This window comes from Pavona decussata, unplaced genomic scaffold, assembly GCF_977016875.1.
Source record: "Pavona decussata unplaced genomic scaffold, jaPavDecu1.1 SCAFFOLD_128, whole genome shotgun sequence".
Classification (NCBI taxonomy): domain Eukaryota; kingdom Metazoa; phylum Cnidaria; class Anthozoa; order Scleractinia; family Agariciidae; genus Pavona; species Pavona decussata.
Genome location: NW_028145542.1, coordinates 3,031,811 through 3,057,324, shown reverse-complemented (window position 1 = coordinate 3,057,324; position 25,514 = coordinate 3,031,811). Strand labels below are relative to the sequence as shown.

General features: G+C 39.0%; 3 protein-coding genes across 4 annotated transcripts; 1 reads left to right on the top strand and 2 right to left on the bottom strand.

The window, feature by feature from the left end:
- Positions 1–51: 51 nt before the first annotated feature.
- Positions 52–13,104, bottom strand: LOC146468988 (E3 ubiquitin-protein ligase RNF10-like). Its single transcript, XM_085124038.1, has 24 exons — positions 12,674–13,104; positions 11,917–12,119; positions 11,421–11,611; positions 10,511–10,601; positions 10,051–10,108; positions 9,822–9,883; positions 9,598–9,662; positions 9,287–9,359; positions 8,872–8,938; positions 8,698–8,759; positions 8,318–8,377; positions 7,829–7,873; positions 7,494–7,557; positions 7,145–7,227; positions 6,505–6,751; positions 5,953–6,008; positions 5,774–5,851; positions 5,150–5,267; positions 4,747–4,860; positions 4,001–4,141; positions 3,517–3,599; positions 2,763–2,826; positions 1,074–1,211; positions 52–314 (listed from the first exon to the last, which is right to left on the bottom strand). Exons 1-24 carry the CDS (start codon positions 12,747–12,749, stop codon positions 223–225), a joined length of 2,331 nt encoding a protein of 776 aa, XP_084980164.1. The 5' UTR covers positions 12,750–13,104; the 3' UTR covers positions 52–222.
- A 72-nt stretch (positions 13,105–13,176) lies between these two features.
- On the top strand, positions 13,177–22,280 carry LOC146468987 (uncharacterized). 2 transcript variants are annotated; one of them, XM_085124039.1, is made up of 8 exons: positions 13,177–13,926; positions 14,905–15,194; positions 15,898–16,168; positions 17,001–17,230; positions 18,029–18,233; positions 18,910–19,154; positions 20,418–20,700; positions 21,347–22,280. In XM_085124039.1, the coding sequence occupies exons 1-8, from the start codon at positions 13,517–13,519 to the stop codon at positions 21,609–21,611; spliced, it is 2,199 nt and encodes a 732-aa protein (XP_084980165.1). In that variant the 5' UTR covers positions 13,177–13,516; the 3' UTR covers positions 21,612–22,280. The 2 variants fall into 2 exon arrangements, with proteins under 2 accessions (XP_084980165.1, XP_084980166.1); XM_085124040.1 differs by having other exon boundaries at positions 13,178–13,926; positions 17,001–17,191.
- Positions 22,281–22,588: 308 nt separating this feature from the next.
- LOC146468986 (uncharacterized) lies at positions 22,589–24,511 on the bottom strand. The gene has a single exon (XM_085124043.1). The coding sequence runs from the start codon at positions 24,040–24,042 to the stop codon at positions 22,621–22,623; it is 1,422 nt and encodes a 473-aa protein (XP_084980169.1). The 5' UTR covers positions 24,043–24,511; the 3' UTR covers positions 22,589–22,620.
- Between the last annotated feature and the right edge of the window lie 1,003 nt (positions 24,512–25,514).

Here is a 25,514-nt window from a genome sequence, read left to right as displayed (position 1 = left end):
AAGAATTTACAGCCTAGCTAAATTCGACATGATCATAAAATTGAGACATCATTACCGTTTTTCCAATTCTTTTTTTTTTATTGCAGATAAACCTCCAAAGATGTACAAACATCCGCCACTTCCGGCGGCTAATTTAGTCTAACGTTATTCAAAGCATTGAGTTATTCAAAGCACATTGCCCTAAACTGACATCAATAACACACTGGTTCGACTGTAACTGGTTTAAGAGTACTTCATGAAGCTTCCCGTGGTGAACAGAAGTTTCTTTTTGTTTTTCTTCTGCCTCTTTCCACTGTTCTGTTCGCCTGTTGCGCCTGATGAGGAAACAATTATACAGCTGGTTGGAATAGTGTACCCGACTGACAGCAGCGGGACTTACAACAGCTCGACAAGTGACTGTATGGTAGCAGAAATTAACGACCTTTATGTGTGTGACCCGTAAGGCCCCGTGTGCGCTGGAAAAGGCCGCCCGGACTGACTAGAAACGCGTCCCGCCCAGTCAGCGAGACCTCAAACAATTTGGCTGAGAAGTGGGAAATCTACCAAACTGCAGCTGCATATTTGCATATTTGAAGAATCAATCGATATTCGGTAAATGCGTGGCAAACTAGCATTTAACGATAAAAACTAGCGATAAAAATGAACGACGTTTCGACCCCTTGAGGTCACTTTCGTTTTCGTTTCCTTACAAGGTTCGCTTTCTTACAAAATGACCTCAGAGGGGTCGAAACGTTGTTCATTTTTATCGCTAAACTTTATCGTTAAAAATAGATTTCCGAGAAAAATTATTTCCGCAAAAATTCAGTCTATCACTTAATCTTAAAGTATTGCTTGACATACACAACAGTGCTGCAAATAGTTTGTTTCCTGGGCTGCTTTTACAAGTGGTTACAAAAATGGATGATGCGTCTTATAATTTTCATTTTCATTTCAAAGTTTACCTTGCTGCGCATCGCAAAACTGAGTTCCGCAAAACACAATATCGCCACATCACAAAGCAAAAATCTAGCAAACATTTCACGCTACACGGTGACTGTATATAATTTTCACAATAATCCAGAGCTTGGCATTACCTTGTTCTCCGGAGTTAGCCTCATATCTGCTCCAATCTGCTGTACCTAAGGCTTCAGTAAACGCCGACTGGAAGGTGGGTACTGGAGCACAGTCCTCCTCTTCATCATCTTCAGCCCAAGCGGGTTTCCTTACCACCACTGCAAAGTAAGGAGGAGCAAGGTGTTATCCAGTCACCTGGCAACCTCTGATCCCATATTAAGAGTCTGGTGTTATCTTCTGTCGTGTGTTTGTAACAATGCATGACAGTGAACATGTCTTTCGCCTTTTCCCACCAGCAGTCGCATCCCCTACTTATCAAAGCCTGTTCCGGTAAGTTATGCGTGGTTCAATTCTACCTGTTACCATCCCCCCCCCCGGGCACACCCCCGGGAAAACTCGGCCCGTCTGGCCCGGGGGTCGGGAATTTCCTCAAGCGGTCTTGCCCGGGGGTAGGGGGGCGGGGCAAATCGAAATAACTACTCACGCAAGGACTTATGGGGTGACAATGGCGGCTAACTACGCGGAAAAGGCCACGTTTTTCGCTGGCAAGTCCATTGAGTACGTTAGCGAATAGCTGAACCAGAGTAATCTGTCGAAGCTGAAAGCTCTGTTTGAATTTAAGTGTTATTGGTAATTTGCTGCAGTTTATAAAATGAAAATATATTTTATTTTATCGATCGGATGGAGGCGATGTGGTTTATATTTTCATTCATTACTTTAAAAGCTTATCCCAGAGCTTGATTTGACGTAAGTATCCAAATTTAGTAGCTTTATTTCGTATATTCAAGGCTGTTTCATTTTTATACTTTTATATTAAAGGCTAGGTATACGCTTTGGGTAAATGTTTCGGTTCCCAGATTTGTTCTCAAATTTTACAGTTGGTTTTCTACATGCAATGCGTACGCGTCGCTTCGAATTCAACTCGAATCTGCGGCAATCAGCTTTGACTTCTTTAAATATGTATACGCGTTCGTTCTAAAAGTTTAGGATTTTTCAGGTTCCTGGTTTTGTTTAAATAAAGAAATAAATCATCAAAACGAAGCAGTTTATTTTTAGTCCATGTCTTGAGTCCCGGGGGTGGGGAATTGTCTCTTTCTGTGTGCCCGGGGGTGGGGAATAGGACGTCAAGTACACAAATGCCCGGGGGTGTGCCCGGGGGGGAGATGGTAACAGGTAGAATTGAACCACGCATTACCGGGCCCAAAGACTACCTGCATGATGTTTCTCAACAACGACGCATTTTAACCGATTTTAAAATCTTTATAGTTCTATGGAGCATACCAGGGAGGTGTTATTTGGGCGATCAATGTTGAGTATGTTTTAAAATTAAAACTATTTTGAATATCAGGGAGGGTTTTGCACTAAAATTTACCACTAATCGATTAAATTGGAAATGAATTGGAAAAATACTTTTCGGTCCAGGTAAGGTATCGGGCCTTTGAAGAAATGGGCCCCAGGAGTGTCAGGCTACGGTATGGTTAGGAGCGTCGGGAATAACAAGCATTGGAAACTTTTTAGGTCATTTGACAATACAGTGCGAGTAACAATTGGAAAAGGCGAGAAGGTCCTCAAGAAACTTATCCCTAAAAACAAATGATTTTTCCTGAGTTAGTTTGGATAAATCTGTCATTATCCTAGCCTGTGCCCAGAGCGGAAAGGAAATAAGAGAGACGTCTGCGCGGTGCAGGCTGTCATTATCCATGACATACCTATTTGCTGGGGTTTTTCCACCCGTTTCGTTGTTGTCTCAACTGCCTTCTTGGATCTCAGTGCCTGTGAAAAAAAGCGACCAAACCATTTTCAAATTGTGCGTGGGCTTACGTAACCTGAAACAAGGAAGAGAGGGAGTGTGGGAAATGAGCCCCAGACAAAGAGAAAGGCTTACAACTACTTTTGAACTCTCCCAAACAACCTCGGATTTTGCATCCCGGTTGTAACGAAGTCGTGTAAAAATACACACAATTGAATAGCCTGATCAAAAATGGCTACACGACAGTCAAACAAATCAGAGTGCGCATCAGAATTTTGTAAAATAGCCTCGATATTTGACCATCAGATGATAACAAGTTTTCACACCTGAAATTTACAGCAAACTGTAGACCTGCTTGACCTATGAAATGTTGCGCTATTTCAGCTGAAGCTCTTGCTCGACATTTCAGCAAACACCAGCCCACTACTTGCTACACCATAATTATCACTGAACTTCTTACTATCATCATCATCATCATCATCATCGGTTGGTTGCAAAGCAGGCCAGCAATCACAACCTTCCTCCACCAACATTTGTCCCATGCCAAATCCTTAATTATTTTACCCTTGGCCAGTTTAAACTTCAAAATTATACATTTTCAACGAAAAGACGATGCCATGAAGCGCTGGAATGTCATTTTATAATCTTGCTATTCTAAATTGTCAGATTATTTCGAGGAACCCGTTAATTTGGAATTGCAATTATCTACCAACCTGGGCAAACGATGGAGGGCTAGGTGGTAGGTTATCTTGCACATTAGCTCCCTCTGCGTCTGTCACTGTCGCATACCCTTCATCTTATGAACAAATAAGTATTCATGTAAGTATTTATGAGTGACAGCTTTTTTCAAAGCACTAAAATGATCACAAGGATCTTTCACTCATTATAAAATGTTAACATAAGGATGTTGCAACCAGAATACCATGCTGGCTTTTATTTTTGTGAGTGTTTTGATTTCAACATTTTTGAAATATTGGGACCCAAACTACTCCCTCATTTGGGTGGAGACGGGACAATAGATCATTGCTACATCTGTCCAGGCTCCCTCCCCTCCGCAAGGTGCATAACAGCCCTCAAAAGATGCACTATGAAAGCAAGGCACTATCCTGGTAACAAACCCTAGGTGTACACAAGGATTGACTTAAAAACTTACACACTAACAATACTTCTTAGTTCTATACTGATTTGAAATGTTACCTTGGCTAGCCATGGAAGCAGCAAATTGCATAAACGGGCTAGGTGAAGAGTTGCTGGGTGGGGAGAAGGCAAGCTGTCCTGCTTGAGCGGGGAACTCCAAATCACTGGCCAGGTCCAGGTGATCAGGTGCCGCACTTCTACCTACAGTGTACATATCAAACACCAATCAAGACATAGTTTCTCCTTAAAGTATCAATGTATTAAAAAAGACAGTAACAAGGAAAAAGAAAATTAAAAAGGGATGCTGTCTTGATGAAACACCATCATGGCCGACTAGCATCCGGGAAGACAAGGGTTCAATTTCTGTTGGGGAAAACATGTTTTCTTTTCATGTGTGGTATGTACATCAAAAGTCATGTTACACTGTGTTAGACCGTGAAATGTTCACTTATTTATTCAAATTCTCAAAACAAACTGGAAATCAATGAGTAGAATTACTGGTAATACCAGCATTTGAACTCATCGCTGGGAGGAATACATAAAAACTATCCAGCAGCAGACATCTTGCATGCTATCCCAAAAGATAGATTTTCAAAGAAAAGACCTTATGAAGACCTTTTGTCTGCATTAAAATTAGCTTTACTAGCCTTGTCTTATGATTTGTTAACTCAAGAACAACTGTGGGGCTAATTTGAATGAAAACAAAAGAATATTAAAATGTCAGCCATTTTTGCATAGGGTCTATATCACAGAATTAGCATACATGAAAAAGAAAATAATGTGTAGTTATATGTATTTATACTTACTTGCAGATCTGCCAGAGCTGTATGAAGAAGAACCGCTGGAAACAGTTTTCTGCTCTCTTCTCTTCTCCATTCGTAACTTCTTTTGACGCTGCTGTTTTCGATGCTGTAACTCTCCTGGGTAAAGAAAAACAAAAGCTAAACTAATACACCAACATCTGTACACTACAAGACAAGGACTTTGCAAAGTCTGCTACCAGTGTTTCATACTGATGACAAAGATACCTTTTAGCAATAACTTAGGAAATTGGGTCCATTACTTTCTGTAAAAAACGTATTGAAAGAAATAGCACAAGGTGCACAGCCACTTAATCCATAACCACATACCTCTCTAAGACTAGTTATCTGAGTGATGTCCTTATTGTGTATGAAAAGAATTGAAAACCAAAACAGCACAACTACTTACCTCTAAAGAAATTGAGTGTCTCTTGTGATACAATGGGTGGCTTGATGTCAAGTTCACAAATGACAAACTCACAAGTAAGTGGAAGATGGCTCAGGTAGCGATACTTTTTCCGAAGAGCCTGAATGAGAATAGAGTAACATGTCATTTGAGTAATAATGCTAAAACAGATTAGTATAAATCTACTAGCATTCTATCATGAATGCTGTTCTCTTACTGGCTATGCTACTCACTATCTTTTCTGAATAGAGTGAGTAGCATGTGGCCTGACCTACTTATTTTTATATTCACTAAAAACATGAGCTTGTCTTGTTAAGTTTTGAAGGACAAGTAGATTTATACTACATGTAAAACAATAATATTAGATTATTCACTCTCAATTTCTATGCATGACAGTTGATGTGGGCTTTGCTCTCATCAACTATCACGTGATAGAAATTTCGAGCTCATAATCTAATTGTTAAATACATCCCTGAAAGAACTTTAGAATTTTTGATTGCCACTAATTCATTAAACACTTATCTTCCTGACAGTATGAGAAAAGAGACTCTATACGATGCAAAGGTCTGCAAACAATCTACTTCACGTCAGTGTGTTTACATTATAGCTACATGGACATTTACTGACCTCACTTTGAGACAAGGCATCCATTTCAAGAATCCGTGCAGTGATTGTGTCTGGACAATTCTCCAAACTTCCATACTCCTGGAATTAATAAAAATGTAATTCGAAATATCCCGACTTGAACACAGTAAAAAAATAGGTACAATATTTTCACTGCATTTTGAACATTAATAATGGCTCACCTTTATCATGCAACGAGCATTAATGGGACTCAAAAATATATTCTGACCATCATCAGCTGCAGAGACAAAAATTATTTGGATGTTAGAGTGGCTGAGAGTACAGTAGAACCCCGCTAGCTCGAACACGGTTAATTTGATCTCCCTCCTAGCTCCAACAAAACCTGATTTCCCAAACTAAATGTTGTTATCAAAAGCAAACTTGTTGCACTAAAGTGACTTGTGTTTGTGAAAGACTGACAAACAATATTTTATTAATATTATTAACACCTGATACTTGAAAATTGAACACCAACCCTACTGTTCACATTAGTATGGTTCTACTGAAATTGCATTTGTTTTAGTTTTCCTTCACTTCATGTGCTCTGTGGTGCCACTTGGAAAATCAAAACCAACCATAGTTTTTTTGTGTGCATATAAATTTGTTTCAAGGCCTGATTGGTTTATTGCAATGTTTGCATCTGTTGTGACTGGCAAGAAAAAAAATGGTTTTAGTTTTAGAGTCAGTTGTGCACCACAATTGACAAAAAATTAACAGTAGCATTTTGACTGCACCTTGATAGAAGTAGTAATACTGTGTTGATGGAAGGCCAGGTGATAAAGGCCTTGATGATTCAGATCCTGAATCCCCTGATGCACTCTCACTGGTACGTTCATTAGAGCCATGGGAATCCTCTGCTACCTCTGCTACCTGGCACGTGTCTTCCAACGCTGGTTTAGGAAGGTCATATGCTGTAGAGCCTTGCTCTTCACCCTCAGCACCTTCGTCATCAGAAAATGCTGCTTCATAGTCACCAACACCCTAAAGAACAGAATACAAGTAAGGTCTTGACAAGCTTGTTTGTATTCAGTAGTAAACAGGCAAATCATAACTTGGGGTTGAAGTTCAGAGTCCTGTGCTGAAAGGCACAGTAAATATATGAACTGATTCTGGAGATATGAACTTAAACATGTTAAACTATTTCAGTCTATTATTGTACACTACAGTAAACAGGACAGATAATGAGAATGATGTATTATTCAGTGAATGACACAGGCAAACTAGGAAAAAAAATTCAGAGTGCTCCTATCAGGAGTTGAACTTAAGACCTTCCGATTACTAGTTCGGATGTTCTACCACTGAGCTACAGGAGACTCATGGGAGCTAAGGTCATAAAACTAGGTTCATGGGACAAACTGGTGAAAGCCAGCTTACTTGGATAGCATCTGGGGAGAGCACTTTCCAGCTGGTCCCTTCTTGATCATTCTTGTGATCATCATCTTCACCAAATTTAACACCTGTGTAGGTAAGATCAAATGAACAGTCAAAAACATAATAAACAAAAGAAAAAATTCAATAGAAAGTCATTAATTAGACTGCCATTTTCACCACAAGTGAGGATTGAGTACCCAGAAACTCGCAAAGACCACTGCACTAGCCATGGTACATAGTAGCTATTTCATACTGGATTTGTTACAAGCTCACAATTTTCATTATTTTATCACAAGTGAGTAAATAGACATCAACATGAAAGGCAACGATACAGAAAGCAAAGTATACTCACTCTCCAAAATATTTCTCACTTCTTCTTCAACATCTTTTGATTCACTCAAACTCTCTCGACGTGCCTAAAAGACAACACCATCTTATGTTTGAGTGGGAAAGGGAGACCATGAGAGTTATCAGCATATTGGAGAAGTATTTATTGTATAATGTCAACCACATTATTACCAGTTAAAACTGGAAATAATCAGCAGGTCTCCTTGTAACTGCTCTACTTTGGACTGATTGAAGAGTTCCCTGAATACTAGCCTTATACATTTTAGATGTGTATAATATTGAAGCAATTCAATCATTATCAGTCCTTGTAAAATGAAGCGTTTAACTGTACTCTCCTACCTTGATTTCATCAACTGCCACTTCAATGTAACAGACTTCTTCTGACTGTAAAAGAGTAGGAAAATTAAAAAAATGCACTCAAACAAAATAACATATTTAGAAAACAAAATTAGCTTTCAGGATCCAAAAAATGAATTTAAAGCATTACAAGCTTTCAATTCCTTCGCAGAACACTACCTCAAGTCACATGACAAAAATTTACATCTCACTTACTTGAAAAAGACTCTGCAAAGGAATCAAAAGTTTGTAAAGCTTGAAATTTATTTTTTGGATCCTGAAAGCTAATTTTGTATTCTAAACTTCAAACGACAGGATCAGGAAACGATTTATTTCCTCAATAGTATCATACTGACATTGTGATTTTCACTGTGTAGAAATATAGCTGAACCAAAACAGTTCTTATTGTACAATAATTTATTGTATAGTAAACTGTATGTTTATTAAAAGGCCAATTGTAATATTTGAAAACATGGTTATCTTTTTATCTACCTGTTCACTTCTGGCTTCCATAAGCTGAGTGTTCAATGCTGTTTCTTCAGGTGCAACAATCTGCATTATGATTCAAACATTTTACTGATGAGAGCAGTTATTAAAAATCTCTTTAGCAAGGTGCTTTCTAAGTGATTTTCAAATTGCCTTCAAACTGTTGGGTGGTCAACCAAGGCAAATAAAGCTTATTGATTACCATACCAACACAATTTGCAGAAAAAAATGTCATGTAATTTCTACGAATGGCTGGTAACTTCAAATCAGAAAATTTAAACTGCATATAGAATTGACACAGTTAAAGTCACCCACATAAATGGCCATTTAAAACACAAAGCAACACTCACTAAATCCATGAATGTCAGTAACAGAAACAAAATCACCTCTTTTAAAACTTCCTCTCGAGAAGCCAGCAGGAGTTTAGCATAACATGTATCCTCTTCATCTGTGCCAAGATAAAACATAGAAAAGTAGTAAGTTGGATCCAACAAGTAACAGCAGTAATTATTAACAGCATGTACAATGTATGAAGATTTGAAGTTAAAAGTGATCTATACCATTGATTCCAAAAGGCTTGAATTCCCTCTCATGCCACTGAGCTCTAGGAATAACCAGCACAGAATTCTGCAAGGAAAAATTGATAAATAAACAAATGAATAATAATAATGTTTCACATTGCAAATGTACATGTACCAAGGCTGATTCATTTTCATGTGTAGGTTACATAATAAACAGGTTCTATTACTTCAGAATGATAAAATATTATACATGTATACGCTGGATTAAAAATTACTAAGATTATTAAACATTGCAGCATTGCATTGTCTAATCAATGCACAAGATGCCTTTTTCACTGAGATGCCATAGTGTCTCTGATTGTCAATTTCTTTAGTCTACAACTACAACTACAAACAATGCCTAGAGTTATAGTTAGATGTCAACAAAGCACTAATGTAAATCTTTTAACTATACCTTAGCACGTTTCATCAGCCTCATTGTGATAGTGTCTCCTGCTGAATATGGGTGTGACTCCAGGGCAACAACACTGATGCAACAAGACAAACACTGATTATCAATTATTTTATTTTACAATAAATAAAACACAGTATGTAGCCCTGTCTAGACTGCACTCTTCATCTTATATCCCATTAACATCATCTCCTAAAAAGTGCTGCTGTGCAAACTTTAAATGCTTTTAAAAATTTTAGCAATCTTGATGCATTCACAACAAAACTAAAATACTTCTAAAGTTAACTTTCTGTTATTAGTTGCATGCAACGTACCTTTTTAAGTCTCTCTTATGTACAGCTTCATAACAAATAGGACACTTGTGCCACGATTTATCAGTCTGTTGAAACAAAGTCATACAGGAAAAAATGATACAATACTGTACATGTATCTTCTTCCATTCAGAGAAAGGTATAAACATAGTCACCACTTCTTTAACATTAAGCAAAACAGTAAAACATCATTAAACCTCAAGACTCAAAGTTAACTTTGCACTTACCAGACTTAAGTAATGGAGAATACAAGACCAGCAGTAGATGTGGCCACACCGTGTTATCTTGGCTACATAGAGCACAATAAAAAATGGTAAGTACAACCATGTTAGAACTGAAAGCACTTGAAATTATCCACACATACATCTATGCATGTACTAGACAGCAATCCTGGCTTCAACATTGATATTAAATACAGTTGCACCTAATTTTTTGTTCAATGTAATTCAAACATACCTGCTACAGGGGGGTATAAACAGATTGGACATGATGGCACTTCATGGCTGAAGATTCGCTGAAACAGTAAAACACTTTGATAAGCAAAGACTGCTAAGGGTACTCTGACTGACTCACTGCTGACTGACTTATCTGACTGACTATTAAACCTGGCACACTGACAGACATGACTGACCAATAGATACAACTGACAATAATAATAATAATGGCTGTCCTTCGTTACCGAAGATGACTGTCTTGTGTTTGAGTTGACAAACTGACAAACTGACTGAAAGACTGACCTACAGTATTGACTGACTAACTAGACTGACCAACCAACTGTCGTTACTGCTTGACTAACATGGCAAACTCACTCCAGCACCCATAGTAGTAAGCACGTTCTAAGACTGCCTGTTTTTTCATTATTTACTGCATCACTGGGAAATGTTTTACATGTAAATACGACTGGTAAGACACTCACCACTTGTTCAATCAAATCCCACTCCACAAGTACATCAGGATCCATGGCATGAATTGTGTAATCACCAGAGTCAGAAACAACAAACTGAAAGCTAACAAGACAAAAATGCAGAACTGTTAGAGAACACACATAGAGTAGTATTGTATTGACTTCAAAAACAGTTATTATTCCAACCCTTAGATAAGATGCATTATTTTGTAGTTGAGCTACACCCACATTTAGAAGGTCAATTTTTTCCCCAAACAATTCACAGTCCTTTCACAAGAAATTTGAACTGCCCTTAAATGGATGTAAGTCTGAACAAAATCATAAGTTACATGCAAGTTGAGGTCTGAAATCTGAAATGACTTGGGCATGTCTACATACTTGGGAGCAAAACAGTGTTTCCTAACTTTTTCACCAGCATGTTTTTGTTTAACTTAGTTTTACTGTTCACTCCTCAACAAAAGCCCATTTATGTTTCTTTTTTTTAAGTTCACATAATTTTGTACTAAGCTTAGAAACGGGGCATTTGAATCAAAGAGATAACTGGACACAAAGTTTATGTCCTCAACAGACAAGAGAAATAGCGACCATTTGGTATGCGAGTAATCAAAGACAGCGTGGTAATTTCTTGCAAGTGGAGTACTGACAACTGTCAAATTCGCAGGCATTCAGCAATACTGCAAATAGCTTTGTGGTGCAAATAATGGGGATTCCTTGTCTGGTGGCCCTTAACTATTCCAGAACCGCAACTCTAAGGCATCTCCTTTAGGGGTCAATAAACACATAATAACTACAGATTGGTCAAGAACTCCACTGATCATTTCTCAATTTACTGTGATCACTGATGGTCCCTTGTGATTGGTGCTTGCTGTTTTCTCTTACTCAAATGGAATATAACTCTTGATAACAAAAAAGGATTGCTTACTTGGCCTGAATGAACTGCTCTTTGTTGAAGGGAATGTATTTTTTGTTGCTACTCCTTGGATGATACACAACTGGCCTTTCCCTTGGGGTGTACTTGAAGTTCAAAAGGTGGTTTAAGGACATGCCATACTTTTTTGAGCCCGTGCTAGAACCAGTCACTGGATTGTCTTGAATGGCATCAGACCTAGCATCCTAATAATCACAGAAATGGTGAAAAGAGTATGAACCTGCTGCAATATTCATAAAGTTAGTTATGAGTAGATAAAAAAAACTTCCATTCATCTGCCTGTCAGACACACATACATTTTTATCTTGGGCAAGTGGATTTCTCAAAGCACTTGAGGAACAGAAATCTTTTTGAAAAATCTTTATTGTCTAGTAATTAATTAAACTCGAATCAAAGTCCTCATTAATCCAGGATTAGCATAATCGGGCTTTGAACAACTGGGTCCAGGTACTATATTTTGATCTAGCTGTAAGACTAAAACATACCATACCTTTCTAGAATCCACACTGGTTTGAAAAGGACTCCTTGCAGGTGGTCTTCTATCAGCAACAGTTCCACGTCTATGAGGCTGATTGTATGCACCCTTTCTGTCAGAGGAGTCTCTTTGTTGTCTGTAATGTTCCTGACTAGGAAATCTGCCATAATTCTGTCCCCTCCTACTTCTACCTCTCCACTGCCCTTTACTTTTCGGTGCTATTACAACATAAAAAACCCAATAATTACACATCAACTTGAAAGTGCGTCACCATTGTCTAAAAAATAGCAGTAGCCAGCCATTAGTGGTTAGGATACTGGCATTTCAAACAGAAGCTTAGTGGGTGGAGCATAACATAGTCTTTTCAACATTCAATGTTGCTTCCTTAGACAAGGAAACAATACAGAACAGTATCTCCACCTAGGTGGATATTTTGGTAAGTACCTTTGGTTTCATTTTGGTAAGTACTTCCTGGTTTCAAACCTTTGGCCTCATTTAACATGCACAGCCATTGAAAATCACTGAGAGGGTGACCATGTTTGAACTAAATAATCTCTTTCAGTTTTGACCAATACACTCCCTTACTGTTGGATATGAACATTTTCATGTCAATCTGTTTGAAACAAATAATTTGTTTCAAATAATTTTGGGCAATTATTGCCCAAAATTAGCCGGCTAAATTGATTTGAATTTCCACTAGCTTAGATACGTCATAACTAACATTTGTATTTGTACAATACATTATTGGTGTCGTGTGAGGTTGTAAGCTTACCTGCAGGTTCTCGTCCATTCTGGGAAGGAACAACAGCTGTCCTGCCCTCCATATCCTCTGCTCCACACTCGCTCATCCACCGCCCAAATAACTGTTCTATGAAGTTTAGAATTTAAGACTGAAGCGATACAAACGGTCACTCCAAAAGGAGAAAATACTTGTTCATTCAATTCTTGCATAAACATGGCGCAAAATTTATCACAAAGCCATACTGAAACCGACGAGAAAATAAACTGGTGTTTTTGTCGTTTTGTTCAAATTGGTGATAAAGTTTTGGGTAAAAATGTACGAAAAACAACAAGGGAACGTGTGCTCCCTTGTAGGATTGTAGTTTTGTCCCTGATAGGGACTCTGCAGTCGCAAATTTAGTCGCAAATGGGAGTTTCTCGGCTGCTGTGATCAGCGCCAAAATGCAAAATGGCGGACTTGGTTACGTGTTTTGATCACGTGTCCCAACTGAGCTGGAGCGGAGACTGGAAACGAAAACAAACATGGCGAACGATCGCGATCAACATTCTGCACAAAATTACCAAGAAACCGAATCGATAGAATAATCACAATTGATTTTGACGCCATTTTGAACAGCGTGGTCTCAGACACGTCACGAATGAACGAGAGCTAGCTAGAGCATCTTTTTCGTTTGTGTAATGAGGGTTCGAACCTTGATCAAAGTGATCTTGAGCTAGGACTGAGCTGTCAAAATATCAGACAGGCTTATTTGCAGATCGAAACAGCTTCTTCCAGGGAAGTAAATTTCTCTTTGCCAACTGCGTTATTGGGAGCCATAGCTACTTAGCTTGATAACATCATCTTGGGGCAAAGGTTTGAAAGATATCAGCCAAAATGGAGCGGGATGGCCACAAACCCGAAATTCGAATTTTAAACCATGCACAAGGGGAAACTGTTTCCTATCCTTTAGTGTTGTTAGAAGGAATAATAACAACACGAGACGTCAATTCTTTTGGACATAAGAGATTGCTGCAAACATCAACTGATTCTGGATCAGAAAGACCTGGAAAACTGCAAGTGTTGGATACAAACATTGGAAATTCATCTCAAATTGATCAAGAGGAATCACCTTTATTAGTCAAATGTGGAAGTCATCAAATGATTTGGCCAATAATTAGAACAGGTTTTAAGGTAGCTGTTTCACTTGACATTGGAGAAAACACAATAATATTGGAAGAAGTTAATAGAGATGATATCTGTGCTCTGGAATTGAAATTAATGTATACACCAATGACACTATCAAGGTAAGTTTGCTTTTATATATTACACTGTGCAGTGGAACCTGTTTAATATGGACACCAAGAGGACACACAAAAGTGTCCACATTATCCCGGTGTCCATATTAATCAGGCGTTCTGAATAAACATCATGGACATGTTGTATCGATACAAAGACTAAAGCTTTCAGTTTTATTAAGCAACAGAACCGTATATATTTAATATCTTAACTGTAACTTACATGTAGTTCAAACTGAAGAACCTTACACTCGTTCAAATAGCCCCATATTAAAATACATGTTCTCATAGTGCTTTAAATGTAACTGACAACCTAATCATTTAAAATAGTCCATGACTTTGCTGAGTGTGCTGACATTTTCAATTGGTGGTTCAGACTAACTGAATATTTATACAGTGTGCAGATAACCAGTGTTTGTAATTATTTGAGGTTAACTTTGTATGCTAGCGTGTCACTCAGGTCACAGAAAGTAGTCCATTGTCAGTATTAACCGGTGCCCGGATTAAGTGGGCTTAAAAGTAAGACAAACTATAAGTTAGAGCCTTTTCGGGACCAACAACACTGTCCATAATGTGGGGTTGCACTTTGTCATGAGGGTTTAATCGCTGAAAACTGAAGCCTTCAAAATCCTGTATTTTTAATGCAAGACCAGAGTTTAAATATTTGCTCAGAAGAAGAGGTTTTAGTTTTGGTTTAAATGGTAATATAAGATATTTCTCCTGAAGGCAAATGGCTGCATCAAGAAACATATTATGAAAGTAATCACTGACAGAGATACTTTACAAAACTGGAGCATACAGGAAAAGATGTTTCTGAAATATATGCATCTTCCATACTTTTGAGATATACTTGAAAGATCAGTTACAACATCTAACATGTCTTTAATCAAAATCTGCTAATCACAGTGTACAAATAATATTATATTAGACCTTTTGAACGTGTTGAGCTAAACTACTTTTAATTGTCACCTTTAATTTACTCAACAGATTTGTCCGTGTGGTGTACGTGAAGTGTGCTGATAGTGATGGATCATTTGATGCTCCTGTTAATGCCCCTTCTGATATAGATTCTGCAGTAAAAAAGCTTTCCTTTAATGCCCGAGTTCTACAGAGTTTCACAGCTGAAAGTCTCTACCAACATGGTTTAGGGCACAAAACATTCCATATTGAGGAAGATGAATCAGGTTCACCCAAGGTCCACATATTTACCAGCAAATTAACCTCTTCTGAAGCTCTCGGTATGACTGGGGATCAACTGTATGATACATTTAGCAAAGGTAAGCAAAATGGTAAAGTTATAAGTCTGAAAAGCTAGTCGCAGATAAATATTGCACTATACTAAGCGGATCACAGATTTCAATATCCGGCCTTGGTTGATCCGATCCCTTAGTAGACATATTGGTTGGCATGTTGATCAAGTGTCATTAGATACTCATTTGACATGTCTGTCAAGTATTAACTAGCTTGCAATTTATTGACTGGGTGTTGGCTGTCACTGGCAGCCAATGTTTGCTGGTACACCAGTCAATGTAAATAGTATCAATAAACTGGCTCTGAATCTTGGCTATTAATACATACATGTATTGGTAAAGTTGTGAACTATACTGGTGGCTATGAGTCAACTTAATTATTGACAGCACAGTGTTGTCCACCATGGTAACAGAAATATAAGCCAACTTGACCTATACTTGACTCGTTTCACAGTGAACTGTTGGCTGACATGTTAACCAAGGTATTGATCAAGGTGGCCTAGCTCAGTGTTGTACACAATAATTGTTAATTATTATTGATCTGTCTGTTTGGTAACATGATGAGAAGCTTGGGTGAACAAGTAAACGTGTGTGAAAAGTTGAGCCAGGGGTGAGAGTTCCAATTAATGTACTTGGTTCAATTTTTCCCAAACTTCCATCATGATTGTTTGCCAAATTTGATTCATTAAGAAGAAGCTTATTAATATTAAAACTGTTTTTTTTTTCTTAGAACTGAAGTGCTCAAGCCTTTATGATCCCTTGTGTAAGTTCTGGACCTTCATGTCATGTACCCATTATGATCCACCGCCTCCTGATCAGTTCGATGAGAAGCTTGTTACTAAGTATATCAAGGCTCACACAGCTCTTGGAGGAGGGCACCTTGCACTGTTTGGTACTGGAGGGCTCCACACTTGGGCGTCTAGTATCAAAGAATTGGTGCCATGTTTTACTGATACTCGGCTGATAAACAAACTAGAGCTCTTTGATGACAGTGGTGGACGGTAAGTTGATAGTTTCTTGTGTACAGCTAGGATCAGCAAAGTTGAAAGCAACCTGGGGATACTAAATGAGGAAAGATGGTAAATTTGAACTTGGTAATGAAATTAGAGAGATGTAATGTTCATCAGTTCAAAGATGTCTGAGTCTTCAACCGAAATCAGAGGACGCAACTAGCTCATTAGGTCTATAGCAGTTCACTGGTTAGAGCATTTGACCAGTAAACAGAAGGGCATGAGTTTGATTTCCATTTAATTCCCATTTGGAGGCAGTGTGCCCGAGTAGTTAGGGCATCAGAATTGTAATATGGAGTTCCTGGGTTGCAGTCCCATTCTGACCACTCTCTGGAGTTGTTTCTCGAATTTTTTTAGCCCTGAATTCAACTGACCTTAGTGCTGTTTGTGGGATTGTTAGTTCCTTTTTTTTAGTTTAAGATATCATGATTGAGCTTTGCTTAACAAACAGCTTGTATACCAATGGTCTTAGCATGCTGACTCAGGAGGTAAACAGCTTGTATACCAATGGTCTTAGCATGCTGACTCAGTAGGTAGGTTTGTCCCAATTTATTGGTGATTACTGTGTGTCTAGTTTGTATGTTTGAAGGAAGAGACCACATAGAAAACAAAACAAGATATAAAATGGGCTTGGGAAACAAAATTTGTATAATTTTACATCAAAAATAAATTAGTTGCTATATGATGACTGCTAAGAGTTGAATACCACAAGAATTCTGGGAGTTAATGTTATTCTTGAATGTGGTCTTTTTTTCGACAGCTATAAGTGATGATTAAAAAAATCAGTTTTGTGTGTTAATTAAGAGTCGACTTTGTATTCCAGGGGTACATACTGGGCAAATTATGCCACTGGTCTTGGTGCCTCTATGCATGAGCTTGGTCATTGCTTTGATTTGGCGCATACACCTAAAGGCATTATGGGCAGAGGATTTGATGACATGCACAGTGTATGGACCATGTGGAGAAAACCACCCTCTTCACAGAAGGATCTGCAGTCAATACCAGGAGATACAGGTCTCTGTGACTTACTTAACAATTATACCACGAGTGCATGTTGGATATGAGGCTATAATCATCTCATATCCAACAAGTGCAAGTTCTCCTAACAGGAGTCGAACCTGTGGCCTTCCAGTTATAGTCAACTCTTACCTTTTAGACACCCAGCTATTGTGGATACGCAGTGCTATTAATTTTACATGTCCCCTGGTGCCAAGGTGGCGCATAGGGCCAGTGCTATTAATGATGGGAGCTTAATCCCAGCCGAAACTACAAAGAAATAACTCCCGCTATTAGGAATTGCAGAGACTTTACATGTATGTGGTGACAAACTACCATTTTTATTGTTTTACTCTTGTACTAGTTCACCACTGAGCTTCTAAGCTGAGCTACTGACTATGCCATTAAACTGGGTTCACATACAGAATGTTTGTCACATGAACCTAGTTCAGTGGCCTAGTAGCTCTCATGAGTCTCCTGTAGCTCAATGATAGAAAATCAGTGGTAGAGCAATCAGAAGGCTTTAGGATCATCTCCTGTTGGGAGAACTCAGATTTTCTTTTTCCAAGTATGCCTGTATTACTGATTGAAATAATACATCTATCAAAATCTGTATTTATTTCATTTAAAAACAATCATGTTGTGTTTTCCACATTTTATCAGTTCTATCATTGTGAGTGACGTGGCTCTATAAAAAAATGAATGTCTATGTTAAATGTCTTCCTTTGGGTATTTATATTTAATAAGACTTAATAATTGCTATAAATGTTATTTTTAATAATTTTTAGCAGGCATACATCAACCATATCAGCTGCTGTTTATGATAACAAACAAAGTATTGTTTGTTTTACCCAGGTACTGGAATTACAGAAGAAAAATCTGCCAACAAAGCTGTGACTACAGTTGATGTGTCAACCACAGGGCACCCAGTTGCAGAAGGACTTGTACCCACATCATTGGCCTGTGTTGAAAGAAATCAGTCTTGTATTGCTGTACCCAACGACTGGTCCCATGGGGCTCACTGGTACAGATCATCTGCTGTTCTGCTTAGTTATCACAAGTGAGTTACTATACTACTGTCATTTGGTCAAGTATAATGTTACCATAATTTGAGGGTGGAAACTTAAGTGTTGATAGAGGACAAAGTTTGTGATACAGATAATTTTAAGTAATCATTATTTGTTTGTGTTTTCTATCAAGTTAGTAGTAAGTTAATATCATCCATAGACTTGCTTGTTGGTACTATCAAATACTAAATACAGTGCATGAATCATTATCATTTTGTGTGTTCTGATCCATATGGAAATTTGGAAGCAAAACTAATTTTAATCTTGGTTTAAATATTGTGTATCAGTTGTGACTGAAATTACTGATACACAAAATTATTGACTGAAATTATTTCCATATTTGTCTGAACATATTATATTACATCTGCAGCTTCCGTTCCAGGAAGAAATGTGACCATTTTTCTAAGGCACAAGGTTCTAGCTAGGGTGTCTGGGGGCATGCTTCCCCAGGAAATTCCTGTGAGTGCCATTTCCTGAGTTTTCAAGTCACTCTGCCAGGCGTTTTCCATACTTAAACCTGGGAATTTTCTTTTATTCTAAGAATATCTATTTATTTTCCCAAAGCTGACTGTTTTCCATAAAATGGAAGGAACCAGTCTGGGTCCATGCCTGGTCTGAGTGAACTCTGCTGAAGGAAAGTTGCCAGTTTATTGTTTTTGTGATTTCTAGATGGCTCTCCAGTTCTAATCTAACAGATGACGAAACTGCCTTCAACAAACCCATGGTGCACTGGTGTCACACAGTTTGTGGTCCTGTGGGTAACTGCGGTGGCAGCCACCAGAAGGATCAGAGCTCATTCAACAGCCTCAAGTGGCTGAGGTCCCAGGGTGCATCTCTGGGAGGCTTTGTTGTCCACACTGGTGAATATGTCAATTGTATACAGATCATAGGAAATCAAGAACAACTGGACTTAGGTATGTTGGCTGGAGAAGGTTATAAAGTGCTGATAAGTAGCGCACTTACTGTCTTGGAGTTAGTCAATGGTGGAGGGGGGGGGGGAGAGAGAAGGGCAGAAAGCCAAGGGAAAATGGGGTGGGCAGTCTTTGGTGTAGAGAAACAGAGCGTGATAGGAAACAGAAGAAATACATGTAGGAACAAAAAGAAGCAAAGAAAAAACAAGAGGTGGCTTCTAGTAAGGAAGGGGGTGGAAGGCAGGAAGTTGAGACCTCCACTCCCCTCCCCACTGGTGCTCTCAAACTCTCCCTGCCAACCCTCCTCATTTGTTTGATGTGCAAATACTGTACACCAATGTACGTTATCATTGTACACTCTTGTTTGCCTAATTCGTGTAATCACAAGAGGTTGAGAAGACTTGAATTTCCATTAGTATAGCGAGAGGAATTCGTGTTTTCAATCTCATTTGACCACCATATCTTAGCTAACCCATGAAACTATCATGTACATAGAAAGAGTGCCAAAGTTCTGTTTTATTCACAAACTCATCATGCTTTTTAACCAGGGCTCAAACTTTTCTCTATTACATTTTTGCACACGTACATTTGACAGTAGCCAAGTTTTACGCCATGACATTCACACAACACCTACGCAGTATCGAAACCTTTATTTTCGTGCCGTGACCAATGGAGCCTAATGGTACATAATTATATCCATTTATTTCTCTATTGTAAATTTTTGTTTTACGTATGATCATTAATTTGTATTAGAAATTTAAATTTTACCTAGTATGCCATTTGATGTTTTTTAATTTGTGTTAGTTACTCTAATCTTTTAGTGTGAAATACCTGTAAACTAGCTGGTGAGCCTAGCTTGCTGGTCTCACAAAAGCTAAGCGTATTTTCACAATAAACTGCTATCTATCTATCTATCTATCTATCTATCTATCTATCTATCTATCTATCTATCTATCTATCTATCTATCTATCTATCTATCTATCTATCTATCTATCTATCTATCTATCTATCTATCTATCTATCTTTCTATCTATCTATCTATCTATCTATCTATCTATCTATCTATCTATCTATCTATCTATCTATCTATCTTTCTATCTATCTATCTATCTATCTATCTATCTATCTATCTATCTATCTATCTATCTATCTATCTATCTATCTATCTATCTATCTATCTATCTATCTATCTATCTATCTATCTCTGGTTTTACTGCATCCTGGGTAAACTAAACAATTGATTTGCTCTTCTTCTTTTCACCCAGGAGAGTGCCAGGAAATCCTGTCCGAGCCTCAGGGCACAGGTGGAATGGGTAAGCGGTATACCTTCACTATCAATTCCCCGGATGAATACATCACGGCTATTGACGTCAGAGCTGGAGGATGGATCGACGCTATCAGACTCCATACGAACCAAAAATCCAGTATATGGATGGGAGGGACGGGTGGGGATGAATACCACCTCAGGGCTCCCCCAGGGAGAATCATTCTGGGCGTCATGGGAACAAGTGGGAAGTTTGTTGGATCATTTGGACTCCTCCTGAGCAGGTGTAGTAACGATTTGTGTGTGATGTGCAGGCTCGATTACCAGCCGCTGTTCGGGAAAATGAACCCCCCCCCCCCTCCTGCCTCGGGGAGGAAAGCCGGACCCCGGCGGAAATCGAGCCTATGTGATGTGCTGCATGCCACGAATTACACCTTGATTCTCAGGAGCACAAAAATTTTCACAGTCAATATCAAACAAACAACACTTTGTAAAGGGCAAGTTCTTTGGAAGACAGCTTATTAAGAGAGGTTCCATCAGTAAATCCTCCAGAGAATAGCACGTTCGCTGTACAGTATATGAAGGGAAGGCAGAAGTTTTAATTTTCAATACCGCCAAGATTTTAGATATTCGTGCTTGCTTATGTTCCCAAGAAATGGTGCATGCTTAATCTGCTGTGATGTGATTATCGCTTTGTGAATTATAAGTTTAGAGAAAGGATATTTATTCATTCAGGTACAAATATGGCGAAAATATAATCGTTTTGCTTATTGTCTAGTTTTCTTGGTGAACTTGGTCTTATGAAATGTCTATCGTAATAATCGCCCTTGCTTCGACAGGTCTCGACTCTGTTCTCTCTGAGTGAATGATAAGCATTAGTTTTCCTGCTTACAAGTTATTTTCCTAAGCAAAAGCCCTTTATTTTTTTAGTGATTCAAACGAGTTGACGGCCGAAGCAGATGATGAGCAGCAACTCATCGTCCACGCCCCACACGGAATAAGACTCATTGAACTATGGGACAAGAAACACAGTGAAGTGTACCATCACTGGGAGTTCCTACAGTGTGACCCACCACGCGTGTTCACTCTATCCAGGGCAGAGGTGAAGGACAAAGCTTCAACTTTGTTGGTTGAGGATGACAAAGGGAACATATTCCGCACAGCGTTTGCGTATGATTACAGTGAAATCATTTGACATTGGTGCAGTTTTTCTTGGAATAAAGCAGACAGTAAATCGCAAATGTATCACCACAAGACTGTTAACAGTGATCAATCTTTATCAAAGAAGAAACTCACGGGGGGAGTTATAGTGTCTTTGCCGTTTCACCCCTAATTTTTCAAATGCTCCGTTCGAACCTGTGAGGCCTTACTGTTTATTACGCCAAGATCAGACCCCCTTGCAGCGTCAATCTGGAGTAGCCTCCCAAAATATCTTGAGGATATACAGAGAGTTCAAGAGAGATGCTTCGACGTTTAATATAGGCCTTTCCAAAGATACCTCAGAACCCCTCGCTGTTACTGAAGTAATATTTTGAAATGTTAAATATTCTTGATCGTTGCTTTGTGTACTAGATTTACTAGCTCAGTTGCCTGTGTACACAATTATTATCTAACTTGTGTGGCCACAAGTGTTGAATTCTCGCATTTGACACAGAAAGACAGACGCGGTCGTTTATCGTAGAGCTGTGGACCTTGCATTTAGTTCTAATTCTATTTATTTAAGTTATTTCCTGAGCCGTAGTTGTTTTTAGAACGTATTTGAAGTTTTTAGGGCTTTGTCTTGTAGCTTTTTCAGTTGGCTTAGCGATATAAACGAATTTTGGATACCACAGAAATGTGGCCAGTAAAGTTTATTTATTGCAAACGTTGTGTTATTTACAGCTTTTTTTTCAGTGGTGGCTGCTTTTAGTAGAAACAAGCTAAATTTCTTCCTTAATATTCAGAAGTATAGTGTAAATACTCCACAAAATCAAATTAGTAAATCATTAAAATAATGTGTAAACTCAATAAAAATGCTCGAGATTCGGGCCCGATGTATGTCAGCGTTTTAGGAAGTGAACGTCAGAGCGGCAGAACTAACAAGAAACCACTCCCTTCTCGGCGTTTTGCGAGGATCACATGCAAGTAAAGCGACTGATTGTCCAACGAGGGAATTAGGATGTAAGGTGGTTTATAACAAGCAGCTCAGTTTCTGTGCCTATTCATCACCACACATTAGCGCAAGAAGGATTGCAAGGAAATTCGCAGTCTACGTGTTGGTGCTGGTTTGTCCGGTCAAACATCCAATTTCCCACAGCTTCAGCAGCGCTAAACCCATTTACGAAGATTCCAGTCCATGTATCGTCATACAAACTCTGTGAGTGTTCTAAACACGAGCTCACAAACAGCCCTGAACTTGGCGACTGCATTACAGGACGCAGGGCATAAAGGCTAACATTTCTGAATTGCAATATTGCAGCCATTTCGTCTCCTGTGCATTCGGGCGGCCTGCAATAAATACCGTGAATATGCTTGTAGCTCCAGCTCCGTTCAGGGTTCAGCTTATTCACAGCACTCGCATCTGTTGTTGATCTCCGAAACAAACTTCGTTTCGTGGTAAAATTGTCGTTGTATTCCGGAACTTGACAGTTGATGCCACGAATGTGAATCAGCTGCCACTCATCGTAAGCCGACTGCAACACGAATAGCGGTGTGCTTATAAACCTGAGGGCGTGCTGTGGGAACAAGCATTTCCAGCGAAGGGACGGACGGAATCCGCGAGCACAGTCTTCATCCACACCGCCAACAGAGTTATGTACGTCGAACATCTTCCGAAAATGCCTGTTAATAATGTCATCTCCACTTAAAGCGGCCACATCTACGAAATATCCCGAGTCAACTAATGCACGAACATATATCGATTTGGGGATCCGGCTTCGGATGAAGTCGGCATTCATGGCTACTCCTAAACTCCCTGCAGAGGTTCCGCTAAGAAGCAGACGCTTCGCATTTCGAAATTGACTGCGCAGTAACTGGTCTAAAATGACTTCAAGGATTTTTTTCCCTCGCATGTAGAGGTGCTGTCCATTGACATTAACAGGATCAGATCTGTAACCAGTGAATGAACCGCCATCACAATAACACAGCAGCACTAAATTCCAATCGTAGAAATCCGGGTTCACCTTTTCATTTTCAGAAAGAATTCCTTGCAAAGTTGGCGGGTGGGGAGGGAAAAACTTACTTGATCCTAACCGTGTTTTGCTACGTTGAAGGCAAGACTCTTCATCGAAGCACCAAGCGCCTCCGAAAAAGTGAATAATCCAGTTATCACTCCCCCTGCCATGTCCCTGTCTGAAGTAATATCCAGGGGGGGAACCATCCAAGCACACAGCGCCTTGTTTCACAGCGAATGGCAACATCACCAACTCGGCATTTTTGGCGTAGGATCGTCGCTCCGGGACATGCTTACTGTTTTGAGTTTCGTCAGATTTCGGGATGTAAATGTTGACAAACGCCGTGTTTCGTAATAAAAACGAAATGATAACAATTGTAATTAAACAGCTGAGGCTGCTTGAGATCAACACCGTCTTAAAAGGCCCTTGACTTCTTTGATGTTTCAATTCGTAATTCTCGTCAGTGGCTGCCATGTCCGGTTATGATTCAGGAGGTCGCTTTTGGTTGTCTAGTTTCTCTGGTTGATGGCCCAGTGAAATAAATTCTGACGGGTAGTGGCCATGGACAACAAAACAACCTCTTTCGTGGCCTTTCACAAAGCGTTGAACAATTCACGTTCGGAGTTTCTTAACATTATAGGAATCCTCCAAACAATCCCTGCGTGTTTTAAGCTACAGACAAAAATTCATTTTTTTGTGCCTTGAAAAGTTGCTCGTCAAACAATGGTAACAGGTGGTGCAGGTATCGACACTGTTTGGGACACCTTCACGGTCTCTATAGTATACCATGCATGTGCGACTCCAATTCAAGTCCAATTAGTTAATTGGTTTGACTGACCTAACTTTCGGCCAACAGTGACCGAAATCAATCAAATCATTTAAAACCTTAACAAACACTGAGCACCACAAGAAAGTACTTCGACACAGCTTGATTTTCCGTCGAGTTCCGAGTCCAATACAATTCAAGTTAGGCCCACTCTCCAAACGCATCGCATATTTGTGTCGATGAGTGATTCAAGCCCTAGGGGGAGGGGGCTACTGAGATTCATACGGGGAGGTTCCGACCAGAGGTGCAACCCCTTATTATTTCACCGAAGTGTCTTCCTTTTACATACATAGCACAAAAAATGTCACCTCTTTCTTAAACCTAAAAAAATGCGCCAAAGACAGAAGACCTTATTGATAAAGCGCGACTATTCACGCCAATCTTTGCCTTGTAATTTCTGTTCAGATACTGGGCCCAGTTGTTCAAAGCCCGAGTCAGCTAATTCTGGGCTAACGTGAGCTTTGAGTCGAATTTACAATTTGTTCCTCAGTTTTGACGTAGACTTTTCTTTATCACTAGCTTAAGGTTAGCATTTATTTTTAACAGGCGAGACGAAAACTTCGGCGTCAATCGGCTTTCAAACAACCGAGCCCCAAGATTTAATTGTTTCTCTTACGGTTCAGTCTACTTTTGCGACCAAGGTAAAACCACAGTACCCCTTCTCGTCTAACCCGCTATATGGAGTATCCCCCAGGCCCACTAGAAACATTGTAGAACTTTATTAAAAGGTAACAGAACAATGCGCTGAATTTCGCTGACATTTGCAATAATTTCTCCATGCAAAGTTCTATAATCTTGCTTTGAAATTTGTAAAACTAACGGATAATGGGGCTGTTGTATTTAATAATAATAACGATGCTTAAGTAGTTTGGGTAGACAATTGTCTTTTATTGTTATCTTTGAGAAAAATCTATACTACGAATATTTTCAACATAAGATTCTACGTACATCACACACCCCTCTTACAACCGTGCTTTCACGGATAAATTTACTATACCACACTATATTTAACACAATCTCGTGTACATTATAGGGAAAAATGCAAAGAAATAAAGCTGATTTATGACGGTACAAGGAAGGAGTAACTGAAAGTTGAATTCTGTCAAGAATACACTATCGT